This window comes from Apodemus sylvaticus, chromosome 1 (genome assembly GCF_947179515.1).
Source record: "Apodemus sylvaticus chromosome 1, mApoSyl1.1, whole genome shotgun sequence".
Taxonomy (NCBI): domain Eukaryota; kingdom Metazoa; phylum Chordata; class Mammalia; order Rodentia; family Muridae; genus Apodemus; species Apodemus sylvaticus.
This window is the reverse complement of record NC_067472.1, coordinates 185,245,771-185,267,027: the sequence shown is the minus strand read 5'-3', so window position 1 is coordinate 185,267,027 and position 21,257 is coordinate 185,245,771. Positions and strand designations below refer to the sequence as shown.

General features: G+C 50.8%; 1 protein-coding gene across 3 annotated transcripts; it reads right to left on the bottom strand.

Annotated features, from left to right (window-relative positions):
* Positions 1 to 999: 999 nt before the first annotated feature.
* On the bottom strand, positions 1,000 to 21,250 carry Pld3 (phospholipase D family member 3). 3 transcript variants are annotated; one of them, XM_052168162.1, is made up of 13 exons: positions 21,142 to 21,250; positions 14,465 to 14,539; positions 11,139 to 11,231; positions 10,957 to 11,031; positions 10,731 to 10,873; positions 10,151 to 10,334; positions 8,196 to 8,310; positions 7,991 to 8,118; positions 6,172 to 6,372; positions 4,226 to 4,365; positions 2,490 to 2,655; positions 1,594 to 1,693; positions 1,000 to 1,485 (listed from the first exon to the last, which is right to left on the bottom strand). In XM_052168162.1, exons 3-13 carry the CDS (start codon positions 11,163 to 11,165, stop codon positions 1,298 to 1,300), a joined length of 1,467 nt encoding a protein of 488 aa, XP_052024122.1. In that variant the 5' UTR covers positions 11,166 to 11,231; positions 14,465 to 14,539; positions 21,142 to 21,250; the 3' UTR covers positions 1,000 to 1,297. The 3 variants fall into 3 exon arrangements, with proteins under 3 accessions (XP_052024122.1, XP_052024111.1, XP_052024101.1); XM_052168151.1 differs by lacking the exon at positions 21,142 to 21,250 and adding an exon at positions 15,704 to 15,825; XM_052168141.1 differs by lacking the exons at positions 14,465 to 14,539; positions 21,142 to 21,250 and adding an exon at positions 11,804 to 11,890.
* Between the last annotated feature and the right edge of the window lie 7 nt (positions 21,251 to 21,257).

Genomic DNA, 21,257 nt, shown 5'->3' with positions numbered 1-21,257 from the left:
TCTTACAGAAAAATAGAAATCCAGAATGTTCCTATTTCCCTGCCCTGGCACATGCCTGTATCCCACCCTAAATGTTGGAGGTCGTCAGGGTCTGGCCTGAGGCCCTGAGGCCAGTGAGTTGGGAAGAGGCTGCACCCCACTGCACCCCACTGGCCATGAGTGTGCCTGGGCCTGCCTGCCTCTGTGTATTTCAATAAATAACTGTTCCAAACCCTGCTCCTGCCTGTCACCGCAGGGTAAACCTGTACCGCCCATATTGGACCACACTGGCACCCAGGGCCCACCTCTCCTATGCTGTGACTGGTTGGCCCCTGGCTGGGAAAAGCTGTGCTAGGCACAGTAGCCTGTTCCTTATATACTAAATTAAACCTGGTATGGTGGAGTGGGTGCATCATTCTAAGCACTCAGGAGATGGAGGCAGGAAAATTACAAAGTCAAGACCAATCTGGGCTAATATTGAGACCTTGTCTCAAAATGGGGGTTGTGGGTGAGGCAAGAGGCCTGGCTCGCTGGGACTCCACCCTCAGGATATTCTCTTTGTTGGACATGTGTCCATCTGAGCTTGCCAAGCACCACTGGCTTCGTCGCCGTCTATGTCTGCGATGGGCTGGGCATGCTCGCTCATTCACGCTCCGGACGTGCTAAGTGTCAACGCACTGATGGGAATAAATTCAGACCTCGCACATGCTGTGTTGTTCGCATACGCACATGCTCTGGTGTTCAGATATGTTAGTCCAGCTGCCACCTGTTCCTCACCCCACCCCCACCCCCACCCCCAACAGCAGCGGCATTCCGCAGTGGTTCTGCCCACACTGCTCTGTGGCGCATGCTCAGTACAAACATGCCGGTTCTACGCATGCTCGGCCCATGCTCACCGGTGTGGTCACACACTGCGTGCCCAGCCCATGCCAGCCTTTGTGTGCATTGCATGCTAGGCTGTCACCACCACAAGTCCATGCCCCTTGCCCCCTAACGAACATATCATCTCTTACCACTCGGTTAAGCACAGGCTATACAGACAATTATTTACTTATAATCTTGGCCCTTTTGGGGGGTGGGCCAAAGGTCTGGGCCCAGCATGCACCCCCACTTCTTTGGGGCCCGGTCCTCCCCAGCTCTGCTAGGTCCACAGGGGCCAGAGCGTCAGGCCGGTGGAGGCGGAGGTAGCAACAGGAGTGTAGTGGGGACTACAGAGCCACAACGGGATAGACAGAAGCAAGGGCACGGGACAGCAACCGGGACCCAGAGCTGAGTCCAAGGGGGCCTAGAAGGCGTTGGCCTGCCAACGGGCTGAGCCTCAAAGCAGGCGGCAGGCATTGCCCACACTGTCGGCTGAGGTGTCGAGATCGTGGCTGTACTGGGATTTCCAGTCTCTCTCGAAAACAGCCTCCAACTGGCTGCGCAAGCCACCGTGCCCATTCTGTGTCACCAGCAGGGAGGTGCCTGCTGTCTCTGTGAAGTAGCTTCCAGACCAGTTGGACGTTCCTGGGAACAGGGGTGGAGTGAGGGTCTGATGGGTGGCCAGGTCCTAGTGCCCGGGCCTTCCTTCCCTTCTCTGATATGGTAGGGGGTGCAGGGGGGGGGGGCACTTACCAATGTATGAAGCACGTTCGGTCACCATGTACTTGTTGTGGTTGACTCGGGCGTAGGGGATCCGGGCCTGGGTCTCATCCGCGGGGACCACAAACAGTTTCTGCACGGGCGGGGAGGAGGGTGAGGTGGGGGCTCAAGGGATCTCTGAGAAGCTCTGGCAGGGAGGCATGTAAATGCTATCTCCAAAAGGCATATGGCTGTTTCCCTAGGATGGATGGATCCTTGGACAAAAATAGGGCCCAGTGCAGCTGGTCCTCAGTAAACACCAGCTGAGGCCGGGTGGAGGGGGGATCTGGACCTGCAACGGCTCTTAGTCCCTCGTCCCACCCCGACACCCTGAAACCTCATTCCGATGTCCCTTTTTCTAGACAAAGTCTGTTTCTGCTTCTGTCTCTCTCCCTTCTGTTTTATTTTTAAAAATGTTAAATTTATGCATATGAGAGAGAGAGAGAGAGAGAGAGAGAGAGAGAGAGAGAGAGAGAGAGAGAGAGAGAGAGGATGTGCACGCACTCGTGCTCACAGGAGCCAGAGGAGGACATGGGATTCCTTGCAGCTGAACTCACAGGAGTTGTGAGCTATCACACACAGGGTGCTGAGAGCCAAAGTCTGGTCCCCTGGAAGAGCAGCCAGTGTTCTTAACCCGTGAGCCATCTCTCTAGTCCCAGGTCTTCCTTAAATACCAACATCCGGTAGGTGCTTTCTCTTGTCAATCTCACTGGACCCCACCCCTCTGCCCATGATGCTCCTCTTCAGTGCTAAACCTCTGTCTGTACTGCGTCCCCTATCCAGCCATGATTCAGTTCCCTCATGGTGGCCCACTCTGGGGCACCCTTGTCGTAACATTTTGTGGTTCATGCGGGTGTGTAGAGACGGGGTACTCTGGGCTGGGTGCTTACCACCTGGATGTCAGAGTGAGTATGGTTGTCACGAAGTGCAGCCAGGGAGAGCAGGAAGGACCGCATAGATGGTTCCGAGTGCCCCCAGCAGCTAATGAGCAGGCGCACTTTGACGCCTCGTTCATACGCAGCCCGTCTCAGCCCATCGTCAATTGCTGGCCAGAACCTGGGGGGCCACAGGGAAGGGGTTCAGGGGGAAGAGGCAGATCTTGCTAATAGTTTTGTTTTGTTTCTTTTGAGACAGAGTTTCTCTGTCCAGCCCTGGCTACCCTGGAATTTGCTCTGGCTGGCCTCCAATTCTACAGAGATCCATCTTCTTCTGCCTCCTGAGTGCTAGGATTAAAAGCATGTGCCACCACTACCTGGCTTTTTCTTATTAATTTTTAAAAAGATGTACTTTTTTTAAATTAAAGAATTTAATATTGACTGTATTAATATTGTGGTAGCTCATGCCTTTAATCCCAGCACTCGGGAGGCAGAAGCAGGAGGATCTCTGAGTTCGAGGCCAGCCTGATCTATAGAGCCAGTTCAGCCAAATCTATACCCGTCTCAAACAAAAAAGAATTTAATACTGTTTGAACTCTGTGTAGCTGTGTTTGCATGTAGGTGTGTGCATGTGGGTACTAATGCCCCCACGAGACAAAGGCGTCAGATCACCTGGGGACAGAGTTAGAGATGGCTGTGAGCCACTTGACATGGATGCGGGAAACCAGACTGTCGTCCTCTGAGAGCAGCAAACCACCGCTGCACCACCTCTCCAGCCCCAAGAGATGCACTTACTTTTATTTGATGCGCATGAGTCTTTTGCCTTCCTGTATGTGTGCGCGCCACCCTAACAGAAGCCTTCCCATTGAGCTTTGGGGCTTTGGGGCTCCCAAGCCTCCAGAGCCCCCATGCCCCCAGGCCTGGCTTCCAAGTCCTCTTCCTCCATACTCCTCAGCTCCTGCTTCTGGCTACCGTTTGGGTTCTCCGAAACCCATCCTCCCATCGTCTGATTTGTTTTGTGTTGGTTTCACTTGGTAACCAAGGCTGGTCTCTATCACCCCACCTTAGCCCTCCTTCCAAAGGATGGGGTTACAGGCATGCCTGATTTCCTCTTATCTCGTACATGTGTTCGTGTGCGTGTGCGTGTGTGTGTGTGCGCGCGCGTGTGCGTGTGTGTGTGTGTGCGTGTGCGCACGTGTGTGTGTTTGAGCCACCTAGCACGAGTGTTAAGAACTAATGTAGATTTTGGCAACAAACTAGGCAGCAACCATTCTTCACTGGTGAGCCGTCTCTCCAGCCCCAATCCACCTTATTTTTTAAGACTCTCCTGTTGAATGTGGAACATGGAATGCCCCAATCCAGCGAGGGTGGCTGGGCAGAGAGCTTTGGGATCGATCTGTCTCTGTCCCCATGTCGGTCATGCCTACCTTTCCCCCCCCCCCCCCAGGTGCCGGAGCTCCACAATCAGGTCCTCACACTTGCACGGCAAGCACTTTCCCCGCCCAGCCTTCCCATCTTATCTTCTGACCTCACATTCAATCATCCCTTCCCCGCCCCTTTCTGGTGTCATTAGGGACCGAGCCTGGTGCCTCTAGTATTTTCAGTAAGAGCTCTGTCACTGAGTACGACCCTTGTCCCAATACCTTCCCTTGTATCTGCTCTCCTGCCTGGGCCCCCTGCTTGCTCTCAGAGCCCCCTCAGCCCTTCTCTCAGGGGTCCCTCATCCGGAGCCCCGCCCCTTCCCAGCGTACCTGCGGGGATGGGAGAACTCCATGGTGGGCAGGTAGTTCATGACCGCAATGTAGATGAAGCTTCTGGCATTGTCCACCACGCTCAGCAAAGCCTTCAGGTCTGGGGTGCGGCCACTCGGACACAGTGGTGGGGGTGCACTCTGGGGTGAGGGGACAGTCAGAGGCAGTGTCAAGAGGTGGACCCCAAGTGAGGATAGGTCCCCATGAGGCAGGCAGGCCCTATGGAGGTCATTAAAACAGCCTGCATGAAAGGGAAGGGCATTTACCATGTCTGTTTTACAAGCGAGGAATCAGGCTCAGAAAGGGTAAGCTACTTGTTTAAGGTCACACAGCCAATTGGTACAGCCTGGATTGACTGCTTGGTTCCAGAATTCATACTCTTGGGTGGTTCCTGATCCAGAAGCAATGGAGGGCACTTTGTTACTTGGAGATTTGTTTAAAAAAGCAAATTCTCTTCTTTGATGCATGCACATGTACAATGAATGGTCTGTATGACTAATGTGTGCATGCATGCTGCACGCGTGCCACAGTGTGTGGGTGGAAGACAGAGCACACCCTGCGTGTTGGCCCTTGCCTCCTATCTTGTTTGAGGCAAAATCTCTGTTTGCTGCCATACCTACAGCGTGCCGGGATTACAGCCATGCACTACCAGGCCAGGCTTTACGTGAGCTTTGGGGATTTGAACTCAGGTCCTCAAGCTTCCACAGCAAGGTTGGGTGGATGGTTTAACTGGAGACAGGATCTCATGTAGTCCAGTTTGGTCTCTAACTTACCATGTAGCCAGAATGACCTTGAACTCCCAATCCTCCTGTCTCCACTCCTGCTAGCGCTAGAATTACAGGTATGTGCCATTTCACCCTGGCTAGGGATAGGGTTTTGGTGGGTCCTACAGGCAACTGGCAGAGACCTTTGCTGTATTCACACTTTTCTGTCACATCAGCCCTGACCAGGCAACCCTGAGGAAAGCGTAACTCTAAAAGTAGAAGTAGCAACGGAAGGAGGAAGCACTCATCTTTAGGAAAGACTGGTTACAAAGGGCACCAAAGATCATGCGGGCCTGCACCCATAATGCCCGACACTCCAGGGTCTCTCTGTAGAGTCCTGGCTATCCTGAAGCGTCTATATAGACCAGGCTGGCCTTGAACTCACAGAGATTCTCCTGCTTCTTTTTCCTGAGTGTTGGAATTAAAAGTGCACTATCATGCTTGGCCAATAAAATAAATTTTGAAAAAAAAAAAAAAGACTCGGAATGAGGGGCCATACTTTTTTTTGTGTGTGTGTTTGTTTGTTTGTTTTTGAGACAGGGTTTCTCTGTGTAGCCCTGGCTGTCCTGGAACTCACTCTGTAGACCAGGCTGGCCTCGAACTCAGAAATCCGGCTGCCTCTGTCTCCCAGAGTGCTGGGATTACAGGCGTGTGCCACCACCGCCCGGCTAGGGCCATACTTTTAATTCCAGTGCTCAGGTGACAAAGGCAGATGGATTTCCGTGACTTCCAGAGTAGCCAGAGCTATGTAGTGAGAGCCAAAACAAACATAACAAGAACAAAACCCCCTTTGCAATTGTTTGAGGCCATCCTCGGGTACACAGCTCAAGGCCAGCATGGGATGCATGAGGCGTTGTCTCACACTAAGTACAGGGATACTCGGGAAGAGCTACCCAGGGCTGTATTAGACACTGCCAAGGGGCGGGGAGGAGCTGAGCCCAACTGCACCTCACATGGAGGCTGAAATGCCTGGATATCCGTTTTCCAGGCTGATCCAGTACTGAGGGAGCTTGAGACACTGCCCAGGCTTTTGACGAAGCAGACTGACCAAGCGTGAAGTTCAGGCTCCCTCCCTAACAATCAACAGGCCGGCTAGATGGAGGCTGCAAACCACAGCATATGACCAAAAGTGATGATGTATGACCAAAAGCTATGGCGTGAGGCCTAGTTTCCCCCACTTACCGCCAGGTAGGCCAGAGCAGGCGTGCCATTGAGGCAGATCTCCATTGGTGTTTCTTGATTATATCGGGTGTCAAAGGACCGTGGCCAGGTGGAAGGGATGGAGCTACCTGCCTGGCCCAGGAACCAATAGGCTTCGAAAATCTTGGTGAGGTCTCGGGCGAGGCAGCTGCAGTTGTACATGACCACACCCAGCTCCTTGACCTGCGGGAGAACCGTGCTGAGCCTGGGGACCCTGGCCCGGCGCTCACAGATGACAGGGATGCTCCTGTTCAATCTACCCCCTCAGCCAGCTCCACTCTCTGTCCCTCAGTCTTTCCCACACCTCTACTCTGAAGAGCTAACATTCTAGAACTTAAATGGCCAGCTATAAACTTGATTTACATTTTGAAGAAACGTTCAGTCATTGCCAAGTTCCAGGGTTTTTGTTTTCTTGTGGTACTGGGTATTGCAACTAGGGCCTTATCGAACTGCCCCTGAGCTCCAGCCCAGGCTCCCACCAGGGGGTTCTAAACAGGTCCTTTACTATGAGGTACATACAACCCTGCCCTTTAACATTGTTGTTTTCAGACAAGGTTTCGCTGGGTTCTTCTGGCTGGCCTTAAACTTTTAATCATCTGGCCTCAGACTCCTAAGGATCTGGGAGGACAGGCCTGCAGTCCCAGGTCCTGTGGGCTGTTGTTTCCTGAGACTTTGGCCTGCTCAGTCTCAGGTGTTGGCTCTTCAGATTGAGTCAGGTGTATTCCCCACTGGGTGGGAAGACAGGCGCCTAGGAAGACTGTGTCTTCAGCACATCCCTGAATCACTGTTACAACTAGGGATCTAGGGAAGTATTTATTGGGGTGCATTAGAGTCAAGTTCTTTCTTTCACAGCACTGCCAGAGCTGGTCCCTCTTGTGCTAGTACCTGCTAAAGCTTCTGACAAACTCTGTCCTTGTTTGGGGACTTTTCCTTAAGACCCCAGGCAGGATCAGATGTCTCCTTTGGACTGCTACGTCACGTCAGCCCACCATGTTCCCCTACTCTAGCCCCGAGCTCTGTCTGTGGCTCCTTATTCCACCCTAGATCTTCTGCCTCAACCTCCCCGTTCTATCCTTGACCCCTCTGCCCTTGCCAGCTTCCAACCTCACCTCCAAGCTCCTGCCTATACACCCCCCATCTTACATCTCCAGTCTATCTCAACTTTGACCCTCTATCTACTTACAGCCCCACCCTCTCAGGACCTCCATCTCAGCTGGATCCTTGTCGATACCTTCCTCCCACTCTCCATTCTCTGCCTGTTCGCTCTAATCCCATCCTTAACCATCCCTCTTGGATCCCCCGTCTTTCACCTACACCTCCATTTTGTACCTCATCTTGTCTGTGCCCATACGCCACCCATCACCCCATCCCTCCCTGATGCAGGCTGTGCCACCCATCACCCCATCCCTCCCTGATGCAGGCTGTGCCACCCATCACCCCATACAGGCTGTACTGTTCTCTCACTCCAGCCTTTTGCCCGTTTCTTCCCTATCCTGGCCGGGATCTCTCTGGGATGTGGCAGTCTGATGACAGGCTAGGCTCCACACTGAATCACATATTCAGGAAACCTACCTGTTATCCCATCTTCCCAGAGTCCCCCAGGTAAAAGATGGGCTTCAAATACACACAAGAAATGTACAATGAAGGCCAGGTGAGTGGACAGGACCTTGAGTACTCTGTGTCTGGGTATCTGCTAACAGGATGGGGGTGGGGGGGCCCTAGCTGCAGCAGGAACAAGACAGGGGAGGACTGAACTGCAGGGATACATAGGGAGGTTCAGGAGGAGGCAGGGCGCACACACCTGGGTCAGTGATCGCCAGTCCATGTTGGCACTGCCCAGGTAAAAGTGGGTCTGATCCACCACCCAGAACTTGGTGTGCAGGACACCATGGGTCAGCTTCTGCATGTCTACCATGCGGACCTGGGCACCTGTGGTCAACAGGGGCAGCAGTCAGGGGGCCAGCCTGGGCAGCCTGGGCCTGCCAACCCTGCTGTTGCCAGCTTACCACTCTGTAGCAGAGACTGCAGGTCAGCCAGAGGTCCATTGGGCTTGCTCACAGCAATGCGGACCTTAACACCTCGGGGTGCCAGAGCCTGAAGTTGCTGAAGAACCTCTTCGCCCTGTGGGAGACAGCTGCTGAGGGGCTGGGCCGGCCATCGCGCTAACATCACACTCACAGGTGCCCCATAAGCATGAACAGGTGCCCGGCAGCGGTGGTGGTGGCGCACGCCTGTAATCCCAGCACTTGGGAGGCAGACGCAGGCAGATTTCTGAGTTCAAGGCCAGCCTGGTCTACAGAGTGAGTTCCAGGACAGCCAGGGCTACACAGAGAAACCCTGTCTCAAAAAAACCTAAGAATGAGGACAGTAGAGGACTCACAGATCACAATACTAAAACTCTTCGCCTTTTTTTTCTGTGTGTGTGCATGTGTGTGTGGTTCAGGGGATAGAACTCAGATAGCTTTGCATATAATGGGTAAGTACTCTAACCATGAGTTCTATACACACTCCCCCTTTTAATAAAGATTTTATATGTGTGTGTGCATGTGTGTGTGTGAATGTATGAGTGTGTGCTTACACGTGCATGTGGACATCAGAGGACAATGTTCAGGAGTCAGTTCTCTTCTACTGTGGGTTCCTGGGAGTGAAGTCAGGTAGTCAGGCCCGTGCGGGCAAGCAATTCTACCTGCTGAGCCAGTCATCTTACCAGCCCCTACTTTTCTATTTTCTCTTTAACACAAGGTTTCCTTATATTGTTCAGGCTGATGACAAACTTGATTTGTAGTTGCAGCAGGACTTGAACTTGGGACTCTCCTGCCTCAGCCTCTAGCAGCTGAGACTTTCTATCATCCTGAAGGGCAGGGCCCGGCTTGTGTCTGTTCTTTGATGTGCTTCAGTGGGAGCCTGGAAGAGGTGGGAGTTTATACTGTGTGTGTGTGGGTGTGTGTGTGTATGTGAGTGTGTTTATCTGTGTGTGTATGTGAGTGTGTGTGTGTATGTATGTGAGTGTGTGTGTATGTGTGTGTATGTGAGTGTGTATGTGTGTGTGTGTATGTGAGCGTGTGTGTATGTGTGTGTATGTGAGTGTGTATGTGTGTGTGAGTGTGTATGTGTGTGTGTGAGTGTGTGTGTATGTGTGTGAGTGTGTGTGTATGTGTGAGTGTGTGTGTATGTGTGTGTATGTGTGAGTGTGTGTGTATGTGTGTGTATGTGTGAGTGTGTGTGTTGCCTGCTTGTGAAAGGTCTTGCTATGTAGCTTGGATTGGCCTGGAACTCTCTAATGGCTCTTCCACACCCGTTCAGTTTCCAAAACGTTGGGATTTCAGATGAGCACCCTCATACCAAGCTTAGTAAATTGCCTTTTCTTTTCTTCTTTCAGGTATTTTGAGGCAGGGTTTCTGTGTGTCCCTGGTTCTGGAATGCACTCTGTGAATCAGGCTGGCAGGGGAACTCACAAAGATCTTCCTGCCTGTGCCTCCCCATTGCTGGGATTAAAGGTGTGAACTACCACCTCTGCAGCAGTCCAGAACAGTAAACCTTCAGAAAGGGCTGAAGGCTGCCAGGCAAGGGAATAAATTCGCAGATTAACCCACCGCATCCTCACAGGAGCCCAGCAGATCAGACTCTGTGAGCCAGGGAGGGGCCTGCCTCAGGCCACACACAGCCAGGGAGGAGGCAGCCTGGCTGGGGCTGGGTTACAACTTGTTCCTTCTTTGTGAGGATTCAAGGTGATATCTGCAAACCTAACTCATTAAAGCCAAAGTCACTCCTTGACCTCTAGAGGCTTCCAGTAATCAGGACGCAAAAGCGTCACCCTTACTTCAGAAGGGTGTGTGAAGACAGATGTTACTAGACACCAAAGTCCACCTGTCTCCAGGTTGGCAGGAAGCTCCCCCCACCCCATTGCCACCATTCCCACAGCCATGCGAGGTGTGAGAAGGAAGGCGTCCCGTCCCGGTACCTGCTGGGCAGAGGGCTCTTGCGTGTGGGTGTCATTGTTTGTGAGGGTCCAGTAGAAGGATGCGATGTCCAGGCTGCTGTGAGCACCGGCAAGGAGGCCCAACCAGGCCTGGCTGGTGGAGGGGTTGCTCGTGGTGGCATTGGGAAACTCCAGACCCTCGGGAATGCTCTCCACCAGCACCGCCCTGAAGGTATAGGGGGATATCTGTCAGTCACAGAGGGCCAGAGAGGATAGGCTGAGAAAGAAGGACTCTGCAGGTCGCCAGATGTGGATGGAAGGCTGGTTGTGTATTTCACCAGGTCTGTCTAGAGGTGTGGAAGAGGTGTGTGTGTATGTATGTGTGTGTTTGTGTATGTGTGTGTATCCATAGATGTAAATGGGAGATACTGTGCCCACGTGTTCACAGACCTGTATAAAGGATGATGACGCTGTGGCTGCCATGGAAACCAGAAAGGAGGGGGCAGAGTGGGCACGGATGTGGGCACCCACAATCCCCTCGTCGCAGCACTGCGCGCACCAAAGCTCTTGCAGGCTTGCTGGCAGGACCCTCCCACCCACAATCCAGTTCCTTTCCACTTACTCGCAGGGGTCATAGCAGGGGGCTGGGCGCTGATTCGGTCCAAAGAGATGTAAGTCCCCGTATTCCCATAGAAACAGCTGAGTCATCAGCGCACCGAAGCCCACGACCGCCAGGATAAGGACCAGGAGGACCCAGCGGGCTTTCTGTGGAGTGGGGAAGGAAGCCGTCAGCCTAGACGAGGTGGTCGCAACAGTCTGAGCTATCAGAGGGCGCAGCTCGCTCCTACCTTCTCCGCTGCCTTCCATGCCTCGATTTCATTCATGGGCAGCTCTCCGGCAGGCTCCTCAACAGGGACCTTCAGCTGTGTGATCGGGGATGATGGGGGAGTGGAAATAATAGGGTGTTTGGGTGGTCTCCCACCCTTCAATACACCCAAACACCCCTCCACTAGGCCCCCCATCCTCCTACCTCCTGGTACATCAGTTTAGGCTTCATGTTGCTTGGCAGCTGGGGGACTCTGCAGAACGAAGGCGGCTAGGTGGGTGTGTCAGGGGCTGGAAACTGGGGGGAACAAAAAAAGCAGGCACTATGTGGGGTGTTCTGCGCTTTTAGGGGGCACTGAAGAAAGTGGCTATCTTTTGGGCTTATGAGATCCACTAAAAGCCTCCTTCTTCTCCCATAATCACGGGACCCTTGGCCCTGTGCCCATCACCCCAAAAGGAGGAAACTGGTGGCTGGTCAGCAGGGGTGTTGAAATCCCTCGAGGTCTAATGCCTCTGCTTTTTTTCATTCCCTGCCATGGTCCTGCCGCTTTCAAAGCGTCCGGCATGTCCGTCATTAGCACCCACGGTGCTCCCTATCAGCATCCCTTTTTGTTCCCTGCTGGGCTCGAATCTAAGTAATTCCAAAAAGGCAGTCCTAGCTGGGGGCCAGGGGACCCCCGAATCTCTGTGCCTGGTTTTTCTCCGGCTTGGGATGACTCACGGAATGTTCCAGGTGGAGTGTCTGTCTAGTCCCAGGGACCTACCTGACCAGACATCTGAGGCTCACACCCCAGGGCCATCGCAGCCTCCCGATCTTATCCCCCTTCCCGCATCGCACCCCCCCTCCCCCTAAAACGACACCGGCCTTACTCCGACGTTGGCTGCTACTTCGGTGCGGCCCCAGCTTCTGCCAGAGCAGCTGAGGAGGGGCGGGAGGAAAGAAGGGGTGGGACCTCCAGGGATCACGCCCACTGCAGCGAGGAGTCTGCGCAGTGTGTGGCTGCCTCCCCCCATTCCCCCTCCCCGAACGGGGAAAGGGGTGGTCCTGAGCAACCTGACTTGAGTGGAGAGGAGCACAGGATTGGGGGATGGGCTTCGCTGTAGCCACCCCAATTTTCTCATCCCGCCCCCGCCTCCCAAAGGGACCCAGAAGTCACAGAGAAAAAGGAATTCTTCTCTCCTTTCTGATCTACAAATGTGAATTTTTATACCACGGACTCTTAGTGATATCATAAGATTAATCTCGAAGATGTTTGAAGACAATATGGGGAGATCAAGATTGAAGAATGTAACTGCAAGCTCGGGGCAAGCTCGGGAGAAGACAGCCCACGCAATGGGACGGGAGAACAATCGGGGACAGCTGGCCTCAGAGGTGGTGGGTTTTCTGGGAGTCTGTTAGGATGACGGTATTTCCTTTAAGTCAATTTATATTTGTAGAGATTAAAATTCAAAAAGAAAAACCCGAGGCTTCTGGATCTCATATTTTATACAAGCAGGATTTAAAAAAAAAAGTATGCTACTTATTTATTTAGGATTATGAGACAGGATCTCATACAGCCCCGGCTGATGCACTGTAGGGATTTAAAGCTAGAGAAATAACAGGGCAGCCCTCTCATGACTACCCCTTAGCCTATCCCAAACACAGAGGAAGTGCAGAGCCTGCCTGCGCGGCTGTGGAGCCTCATAGGCAGCCCTGTGTTGCCTTCTAGGGATGGCTCTCTTAGATTCTGTGATGTCGCCCACCAAGATCCAGGGCTTTGCAACCCCCCCCCCCCCAGGGCTACATTCCCAGCCTGCGTTCTTATTATTAACGTTTTTTGGGTGGGTAGTGAATTTTCCTCAAGGTCTCATACTATGGTCCAGGCTGGTCTGTAACTAACTCCCTGTACAACCCAGGCTGGCCAGCCTTTTAACAATCCTCCTGTCTTAGTCTCCCAAGTGCAGTTATTACAGCCTCTCTTCCTGTTTAACCAGGGAGACTGAGGCAGGAAGATATCTAGGAGGACCAGGCTAGTCTGGGCTGCAGAGAGGCCGACTCAGTAAAGAAAACCAGACACCAGAATCCAGCAGGCAAGGACAAGGGGCAAGGTTGACTGAGGCTTCTGAAGAGAAGAACCCCTGGAAGCAGAAGATAGCAGTCTGAGAGTGGGTGGACTACATGGTGGGGGAGGGGAGAGAAGGGGTTGACGCCCATTATTTCTGAAGGCTTTGATGAGAGATGTTTTCTTGAAGAATATAAAGTTGGAAATGGGGTGTGATGGCACCAGTCTGTCATCCTAGCTCTCTGGAGGTGAAGGCAGGGACTCATCAGGAGTTCAAGGTCATGAAACTCAGTCTCAGAAAGTCTGAGACAGGGACAGTGGTTAAGAGCACAGAACTGGCCGGGCTGTGGTAGCGCACACCTGTAATCCCAGCACTCTGGGAGGCAGAGGCAGGCAGATTTCTGAGTTCGAGGCCTGCTTGGTCTACAGAATGAGTTCCAGGACAGCCAGGGCTATACAGAGAAACCCTGTCTCAAAAAAAACCAAATTTAAAAAAAAAAAAAAAAAAAAAAAAAAAAAAGAGCACATAACTACTCTTACAGAGGGACTGGGTTCTCAGCCACCACAGAATAAGTCCACACAACCTGTAAATTCTAGCTCTTGAGAATCCAATACTTGTGCGTATGCACACACACACACATACAGAGACAGAGAGACAGAGAGAGAGAGAAAGAGAAAGAGAGAGAGAGAGATCCGCTTTTGTTGACAGTATTTCTCTGTGTAGCCCAGACTGTCCTGGAACTCACTCTGTAGACTAAGCCCGCCTGGTCTCTTGAACTCAGAGATCCGCCTACCTCTGCCTCCTGAGTGCTGGGATTAAAGGCATGCATCACCGTGGCCAGGCATAAATAAATCTCTCAAAAAATTAATTTAGCAGAGCACGGTGGCACCCGCTTGTTATCCCAGCATGTAAGTTTGAGGCAAGAGGACTGAAGAATTTGAGTCCAGCCTGGGCTACACAGACCCCTGTCTTTCAAAAACAACTAACTTACATTATTTTAAATACTCTGTTTAATTTCTTTACAATTTTTACTACATGTATTCTGTGTGTGCCATGTGGACTCAGAAGGCAGCCTACAAGAGTTGGTTCTCCTTTGACCAGGTAGGATCAGCAGATAGAATTCAGGCCATCAAGCTCACCAACAAAAACCTTTCCCCTGGAGCCGATCCAAACGCTCATCATGTCTATGATAACTAAACTGTGATTTGGCTCAGGCTCCTACTTGGGGTGTCCTTTCCCCATTCCTTTCCTCCTAAGACCTGAAGCCTCAGCTGGAGCAGGAGTCTGACCTGTCCTGGAGGGTCAGGGGTCAGGACAATACGACTGAGGTAACCAGAAGCAGCCAGAAGCTGGGATCCCTCCGTGACCCACACCACTTTTATGTCGGTATTCCCCAGTCCCTTCCTCGGGCTCTGGCATGATCAGCACAGCTGATCCTCTTGTTGGGTTTCATTCATATATGGGGTGCACCGCAGCCAGGAAACGTACCTCCTTCCTGTCCACAGATCATCTTCCAGTTCCTTAGCCTGTGGTCCTGTCTGTATTCAGGTGTGGCATCACAGCCTACAGACAAGGAGGAAACAAAACTGGATGGGGTTTTAAAAAAAATTATTTTATACGTATGTGTGTTTAGCCTGCATGTGTGTCTGTGCACCATGTATGTGCCTGGTGCTCAAGGAACCCAGGAGAGGGCACTTCTTAGAACTGGAGTTACAGACAGTTGTGACCTGCCTTGTGGGTGCTAGGACTTAAAATCTGGTCCTCTGGAAAAGCAGCCAGTTTTCTTTTTTTTTTTTTTCTGTTTGTTTTGCCTTTTGGTTTTTTAAGACATGCTGTCTGTGAAGTGTTTGCAAGTGGATCGAGCTGCTGCTGCTGACCTGTGAACTAAACTGCTGATTTCCTGACGATGGGGATGGGAGTTGCTCCAAAGAACCATTTCTAAACAGGTCCACTTCCCCCCCACTACCTTTGGTGGGTGGTGGGCTACAAGGGAGGTTAAAGCATTTAAGAACCATCATTAAAAGCAGACTGAAAAATTAAGGTTATGCCAGGTGGTGGTGGCACACACCTTTAATCCCAGCATTTGGGAGGCAGAGGCAGAGGCAGGCAGATTTCTGAGTTTGAGGCCAGCCTGGTCTATAGAGTGAGTTCCAGGACAGCCAGGGCTACACAGAGAAACCCTGTCTCGAAAAACCAAAAAAAAAAAAAAAAAAAAAAAAAAAAAAAAAAAGAAAGAAAGAAAGAAAGAAAAAAGAAACAAAAAAAGAAAGAAAAAAGAAAGAAAGAAAGAAAGAAAGAAAGAAAGAAAGAAAGAAAGGAAGAAAGAAAGAAAAAAGAAAGAAAAATTAAAGTTACAATGTCCTATAGGGACCCGCCTGGACTCCGAGGACCACCACCTACCACTATAGCTTTAGTTACCCTCTCTGAGTCTGAATCCTTGTCTTCAGTTCTCTGTGTCCCCTTGTAACTTTAATTTTTTTAAAACCTATTTTTAATGATGGTTCCTCTAATCCACCACCCACCAGATGTAGTGAGAAAGAAAGGATACTGGGTTTAGAAAGGTTCTCTGGAGCAACTCCTGTCTGTGTTGTCTGGAAATCAACAGTTCAGTTCACAGGTGAGCAGGCAGCGGCAGGTCAATCCGCTCGAAAACACTCCACAGCTACACCAGCAGGCCAGTTCGGTAGAGTTGGGATAGCAAACACGAATCAGCAGGGGTGACCCGACCTAGCAGAGACAGCCAGTCCTCAGCTTCAGCTCAAGTCAGCAGGAGGGACCAGGAGAAGTTCTCAGCTGTGCCTCTGTCAGGGAAGTGAAGATCATGAGAGACCAACGGGCGTTGCACAGCGAGCTCTATAAACAAGCCTCGCTCAGCCTCGGCCACCGACCATAGAGTCCTATTTATAGCCTCCAAACACCACGTGTCCTCCACGGGTCTCATCTGAGCTGGCGTCACTCTGCTCTTCAGCCCTTTGAAGAGTCCTTTGAAGCAGCAAGCACTTGTAGCACAGCACCAGAAGCTTTGGGTGCGTTTTTCTCTATGGAGTCCTGACCACTGCAGCTCAACTACACAATGTAAGGTGGACCAACACATGCCTGTCCTTAATGGAGATCCCTTCATCACATTTCCTCTTCACGTGCTTGTTTCAGCAGAACATCCTCTCTCCTGTGTCTGCTTCAGCGAAACATCCGTGCACGAGTCTGCCTTAGCCTTTCACCTGTGTCCGCGTTCACGGAACATTCCTTCATGTGTCTGCCCCGGCAGACACCCTCCAACCGACTCTCCGAAGAATGCACACTGTGTCCCCACAGACCTTCCATTCACCATGTACCGGTTCTCCTTAGCATCCCTCCTAAACCTGTTCCCTTTCTGGGAACCTGTTCTTTTCTAATTTTGGACCAGCTCTTCCCCCAAGGAGCAGGGCAGTGTGCTCGCTCACTGCCCTTCACGCTTCAGTCACACAGTTCCTGGAAAGAAACCACACATTTAGCTTTGGGGTCCTCTACCTCATGCCTCCCTATTCTATCCCAAATTCTCTTCTTGGACTTCCTGTATCTTAGCCCCAACCTGTCTGGGTTGTCCCTGCCTGTTGATTTCTCTTCCTCAATCCTTCAGAGCTGTGAGCTCTATGGGGACGGGGTTAGGGTGTTTTAGTCACCCCCGTGCCCTAGCACCTGGGCACAGAACCAGCAGCACATGCCCGTCTGTACCCAGACCATCCATCTACTCATGAATGTCCAATGACTTTATGAAATAAGCTTCATTTTAGAGACAGTGTAAAATGCTGTTATCCCAGCACCTGGGAGGATGAGGCAGGGGGATCATGAGTTCCAGGGCAGTCTGAACTACAGGATGACGCTCTGTCTGGAAAACAAAACTAAACAAAAACAAAACCAGGGACCAGAGAGATGGGTCCGTGGGCAGTTAGCTGCCCAAGCCTGAGGATCTGCATTTGAATCCTTGGCAGCCATATAGCCGGGTGTGGTACTTGTAACCCTTGGACTGGAAAGGCAGAGTCAGCAGGGTTGTTGGGCTTGCCTAGCTGAGCTCAAGATTCTGTGAGAGACCTTGTCTCAAGGGACTAAGGCAAAGCATGATCAAGAAGGCCACAGCTGGATGCCCTTCTTTGGCCTCCAAGCACATACACACACATGCAAATACTCCCATATACACAGACAAACCCAAAGAGCCCGCCAACCAACGAAAGTACACGGTCTTTTTGTTTTTTTGTTTTAGTCAGACAGGGTCTATATACCTCAGGTCAGACTAGAATTCTTCATCCTCCTGCTTTGGTCTCTAGACTGCTAGGATTTCATGTATTTATCACCACATATATACATATGTCCCACATATATATATATGGGCATGGAATATATACACATATACATATCTTTATATACATGAATATCTCATATATGTCTCTATATGTAAGGTGGGCCTTACACACACACACACATATATATATAAAATATATATGATATACATATATTATATACACATAGATATGTATATATATTATATATATATATGTCTGTCTGTCTGTCTAGTTTCTCTAGTGGCCCTGGCTGTCCTGGAACTCATTCTGTAGCTGAGGATGACCTTGAATTCCAGATCCTCCCGTCTCCATCTCCTAAGGGCTGGCCAGGATTACAGGTGCCTGACAATCACACTAGGCTCTGAAACTACAAACTGACCATGTATTCTGCAACTGGGTCTCAAACTCACTAAGAAGCAAAAGTGAACTCCTGGGCCTCTTGCGCCAGACTCCACGTGTTTGGCACATGTCTCTGATGTCATCACTAAGAAATAGGAGGCAGGAGGATCCGATGTTCAAGGTCATTCTCCTCAATTGCGGACAAAGTTCAAGGCCAGCTCGTGCTACACGACATCACAAAAAATTTAAAAATCATTGAGTAAAATGAGTTGGGTGACTAAGCAACCTCTCCACACGGTTACTCTTCACTACAGAAGTTTGAGTTTAGTTTGTTTTGAGACAAGGCCCACTCTCTATACAGTCTTCGCTGGCCTGGAACTCCTGTGTAGCCCAGGCTGGCTTGTTGAACTCCTAGGGATCTAGACATCTCAGTCTCCTTAGTGTTGTTATTAAAGACGCATGCCACACGCCCAGTTTTACTGCTGAGGTTTGACTAAGGGGAGATGTTCCCGTTTCCTGTCTCTGCCAGGCGCCCAACCCCCATTCTAGAAGTTCAGGAAGAACTAGTTCTAACCAATCTAGTCTCCCCTTCCCAAGGCCTCCTCAGTTTCCACAGCACTAGCTGCCTGCTCTCACTGTGGGGCTCACGGGTCACACAAGCCAAGAAAACAACAGGATAAGGACAGAAGCTCGCTTGCTGATAGGTCCCAGGACACTATTTTGGGTCCACAACCACGAAGTTGCAGGGTGGATGGCAGCACGGAGATCCTAGGGTGGGATGGCTGAGGTGCAGCCCGGGGTCAATGGACATGCTGACATTATAGAATAGTGAACACATGCCGGCTTGGGGATAGAGCAGTGTGTGTGTTGTGTGTGTGTGTGTTCATGTATGTGTGAGGATCCTGTGTACACAAGTGTGGAGGCCAGAGGTCGAGGTCAAATGTTTCTTTCTACCCTTCACCTATTATTAGTATTATCAGCATTATCTTGAGATAGGGTCCTTCCTACCCGCTAGCTCTGGCTGGTCTGGATCTAGCTATAGCTCTGTAGCCCAGAGCTTGGAACTCACAGATCCTGCCCCTGCCTCTGACTGCTGGAACTAAAGGCCACCGTGCCTGACTCTTATTTTTTTGAGACAGCATCTCTTACTGAACTTGAAGCTCACTGACTTGACAAGGTTAGCTGGCCAGTGAGGTTGAAGAATCTGGTGCTGGAGAGATGGCTTAGCGATTAGAAATATAGGATGCTCTGGCAGAGGGCCTGGGTTCAAGTCCTAGTGCCTACCTGGTGGCTCACAGCTATCTATAATTGTAGTTTCAGGGCATCAGATGTCCTCTTCTAGCCTCTGCAGTCACCAAGCACATATGCACACATGTGGTTCACAGACATATACATGTGCAAAACACCCATACACATTTAAAAAAACAACTCTAAACACTAAAAAAAAAAAAAAAAAAAAAAAAAATAGAATTCAAGGATCTTCCTATCTCTGCATTCTCAGTCCTAGGACTTCGGATATGTGCCGCCACATCTGACTTTTTACTTGAATGCAGGGCATGGGAACTCAGGTCCTCATGCTTGCTCATCAAGTGTTACCCACAGATCCATCTACCCAGGCCCATAGTGTGTAACATAATGATGATAGTCCCAGGTGAGGGCAACGTGGTCAGTAACAATGTAACAATATTAGCTCAAAGGCCACAGTAAACTGTTACAAGAAGTTAATTAGGGCTGGTTTGGTGGCCAAACCTGTTGGGGGTTATGTATTCATATGCTAAACACTGACCTCCAAGGTCTGGTTGCCCCCAACAAGATGACCCTCAGCTACACACCAAGCGATGCTATGTAAACCCTGCTCCCCAATTTAAAGTTAATTGGTTAATAAAAGGCTAGAGCCTGCAATTGGGCAATGGGGAGGGGGGAGGCAGGCCTTGAGGATTGAATGAGGGGAGGCCAGGGTAGGAAAGGAAGAAAGGAAAAAGGAGCTGATGGGAGGAGGAGGCTGTCAGGAGAGGGGTAGAGCCATGAACACATGGCCAGGAGAAACAGACCCTGAAAGCGACCCCAGGAAGATCCAAACAGTGAGTAACAAGAGACTTACAGCAGAGATGTAAGTTAGACTAGTTCGTTCCACAACCTGCCCAATCTAAGCTTACAGCTTGTAAATAAAATGCCAGGACTGTGCATTTCATACAGGCTAGCTAGAACAGGCTAAATCATTTTAGAAACGCCTACAGGCAGAGGTAAGAGGCTCAGGAACTCAAGACCATCTTTGGCTACATACGGTATTCGAAGCTGGCCTAAGCTGCACAAGGCTCAACCAACAAATGAACAAATGCTCAGCATTCCCGTTCTCCTGGTATGAGTATCCCTATGTGCTTCTGGTGTTGACAGTTTCATGTAGCTCTGGTTGGCCTCGAACTTGCAACGCACTAGAGGATGACATCGAATTCTTCTTGCTTTACCGCCTAAACATTGGGTTTACAGACACACAAAACCTGTTGGCTACTGTGCATTTACAGATGGGAAAGCAGGGATCAGAGAGCCATGATTTGGTGGCCAGGATTCCCCACAGGTTTAGCGGTGAAGCTGGGATACCACAGACCATAATATCCCACACCGTGGAAATATGTGAAGCATGTACCCACGGAAGGGGAAAGCTATATGGCTGCGTGGCTCCTTGTGGGTAATGCTGGATACAGACATGTGAGGGGGAGATGGAGACACGGGGGCAACTTGAGGGTGATCTAAAGGAAGATGGCAACAGGAAATACAGGAATAACTGGCATGAAGAGATTGAGGGGAAATGGGGGTTTCACGAAGGAGAAATGACAACAAAAGAGATGTGTGGGCGACTAAGACAATGGTGACAGAGAGACTGGTTCATCTTGTAATCCCTGCACTCAGGAGGCTGAGCGACTGGATGGAAACTTCAAGGTCATTCTGAGTTGCATTGGTGAATGGATACCAATCTCCCGTACCCAATCATCAGTGCTAACAAAGATGAAGAGTTAACCAGGGGAGCGCTGGGCGTGCGCCAGCTGACGTACAAGGGGACCCTGTCACATAAAAAGAGGAAACTGTACATAAGGGTCCAGTCAGGGAATAAGGGGAATGAAAAATGAATAAGATGGACAATGTTGTGCGGAAGAAATGGGGCAGCAGTTAAAAGCACTTGTTGCTCTTTCCAGAGGACCTGAACGAGAAAACCCAGCACTCGCACGAGGTGGCTCAAGGGAATCAGACATCTTCTGATCTCCTGGGGGCAAATGCAGTCACAGATACTCAACTAATTAAAAACAAAAATTAATTACTTTTTAAAGGAGAGGCGATGTGAGGAAGGTCATGGCGTCAGAAGGGGAGGGATAGTGACGATTAAGTGGGGTATGATTTAAGAGAAGGAATGAGGGCGCCTAAGCGGGCCAAGGACAATAGAGAGGAGATGCATTACAGACGAGAGGGTGACACAAGAAGGTCAGCCTAGGTGTCGCGCACCAGCTCGCACTGTACCTGCACGCCACAGTCTTCTACTCCAGAACCTAGCCCCGCCTTCCTGCCCACCTGTACGCAGGCGCACTCCGCTAGACCTGATCGTTTCTGATTGGCGGCGTTCTTGGGGAACGCGG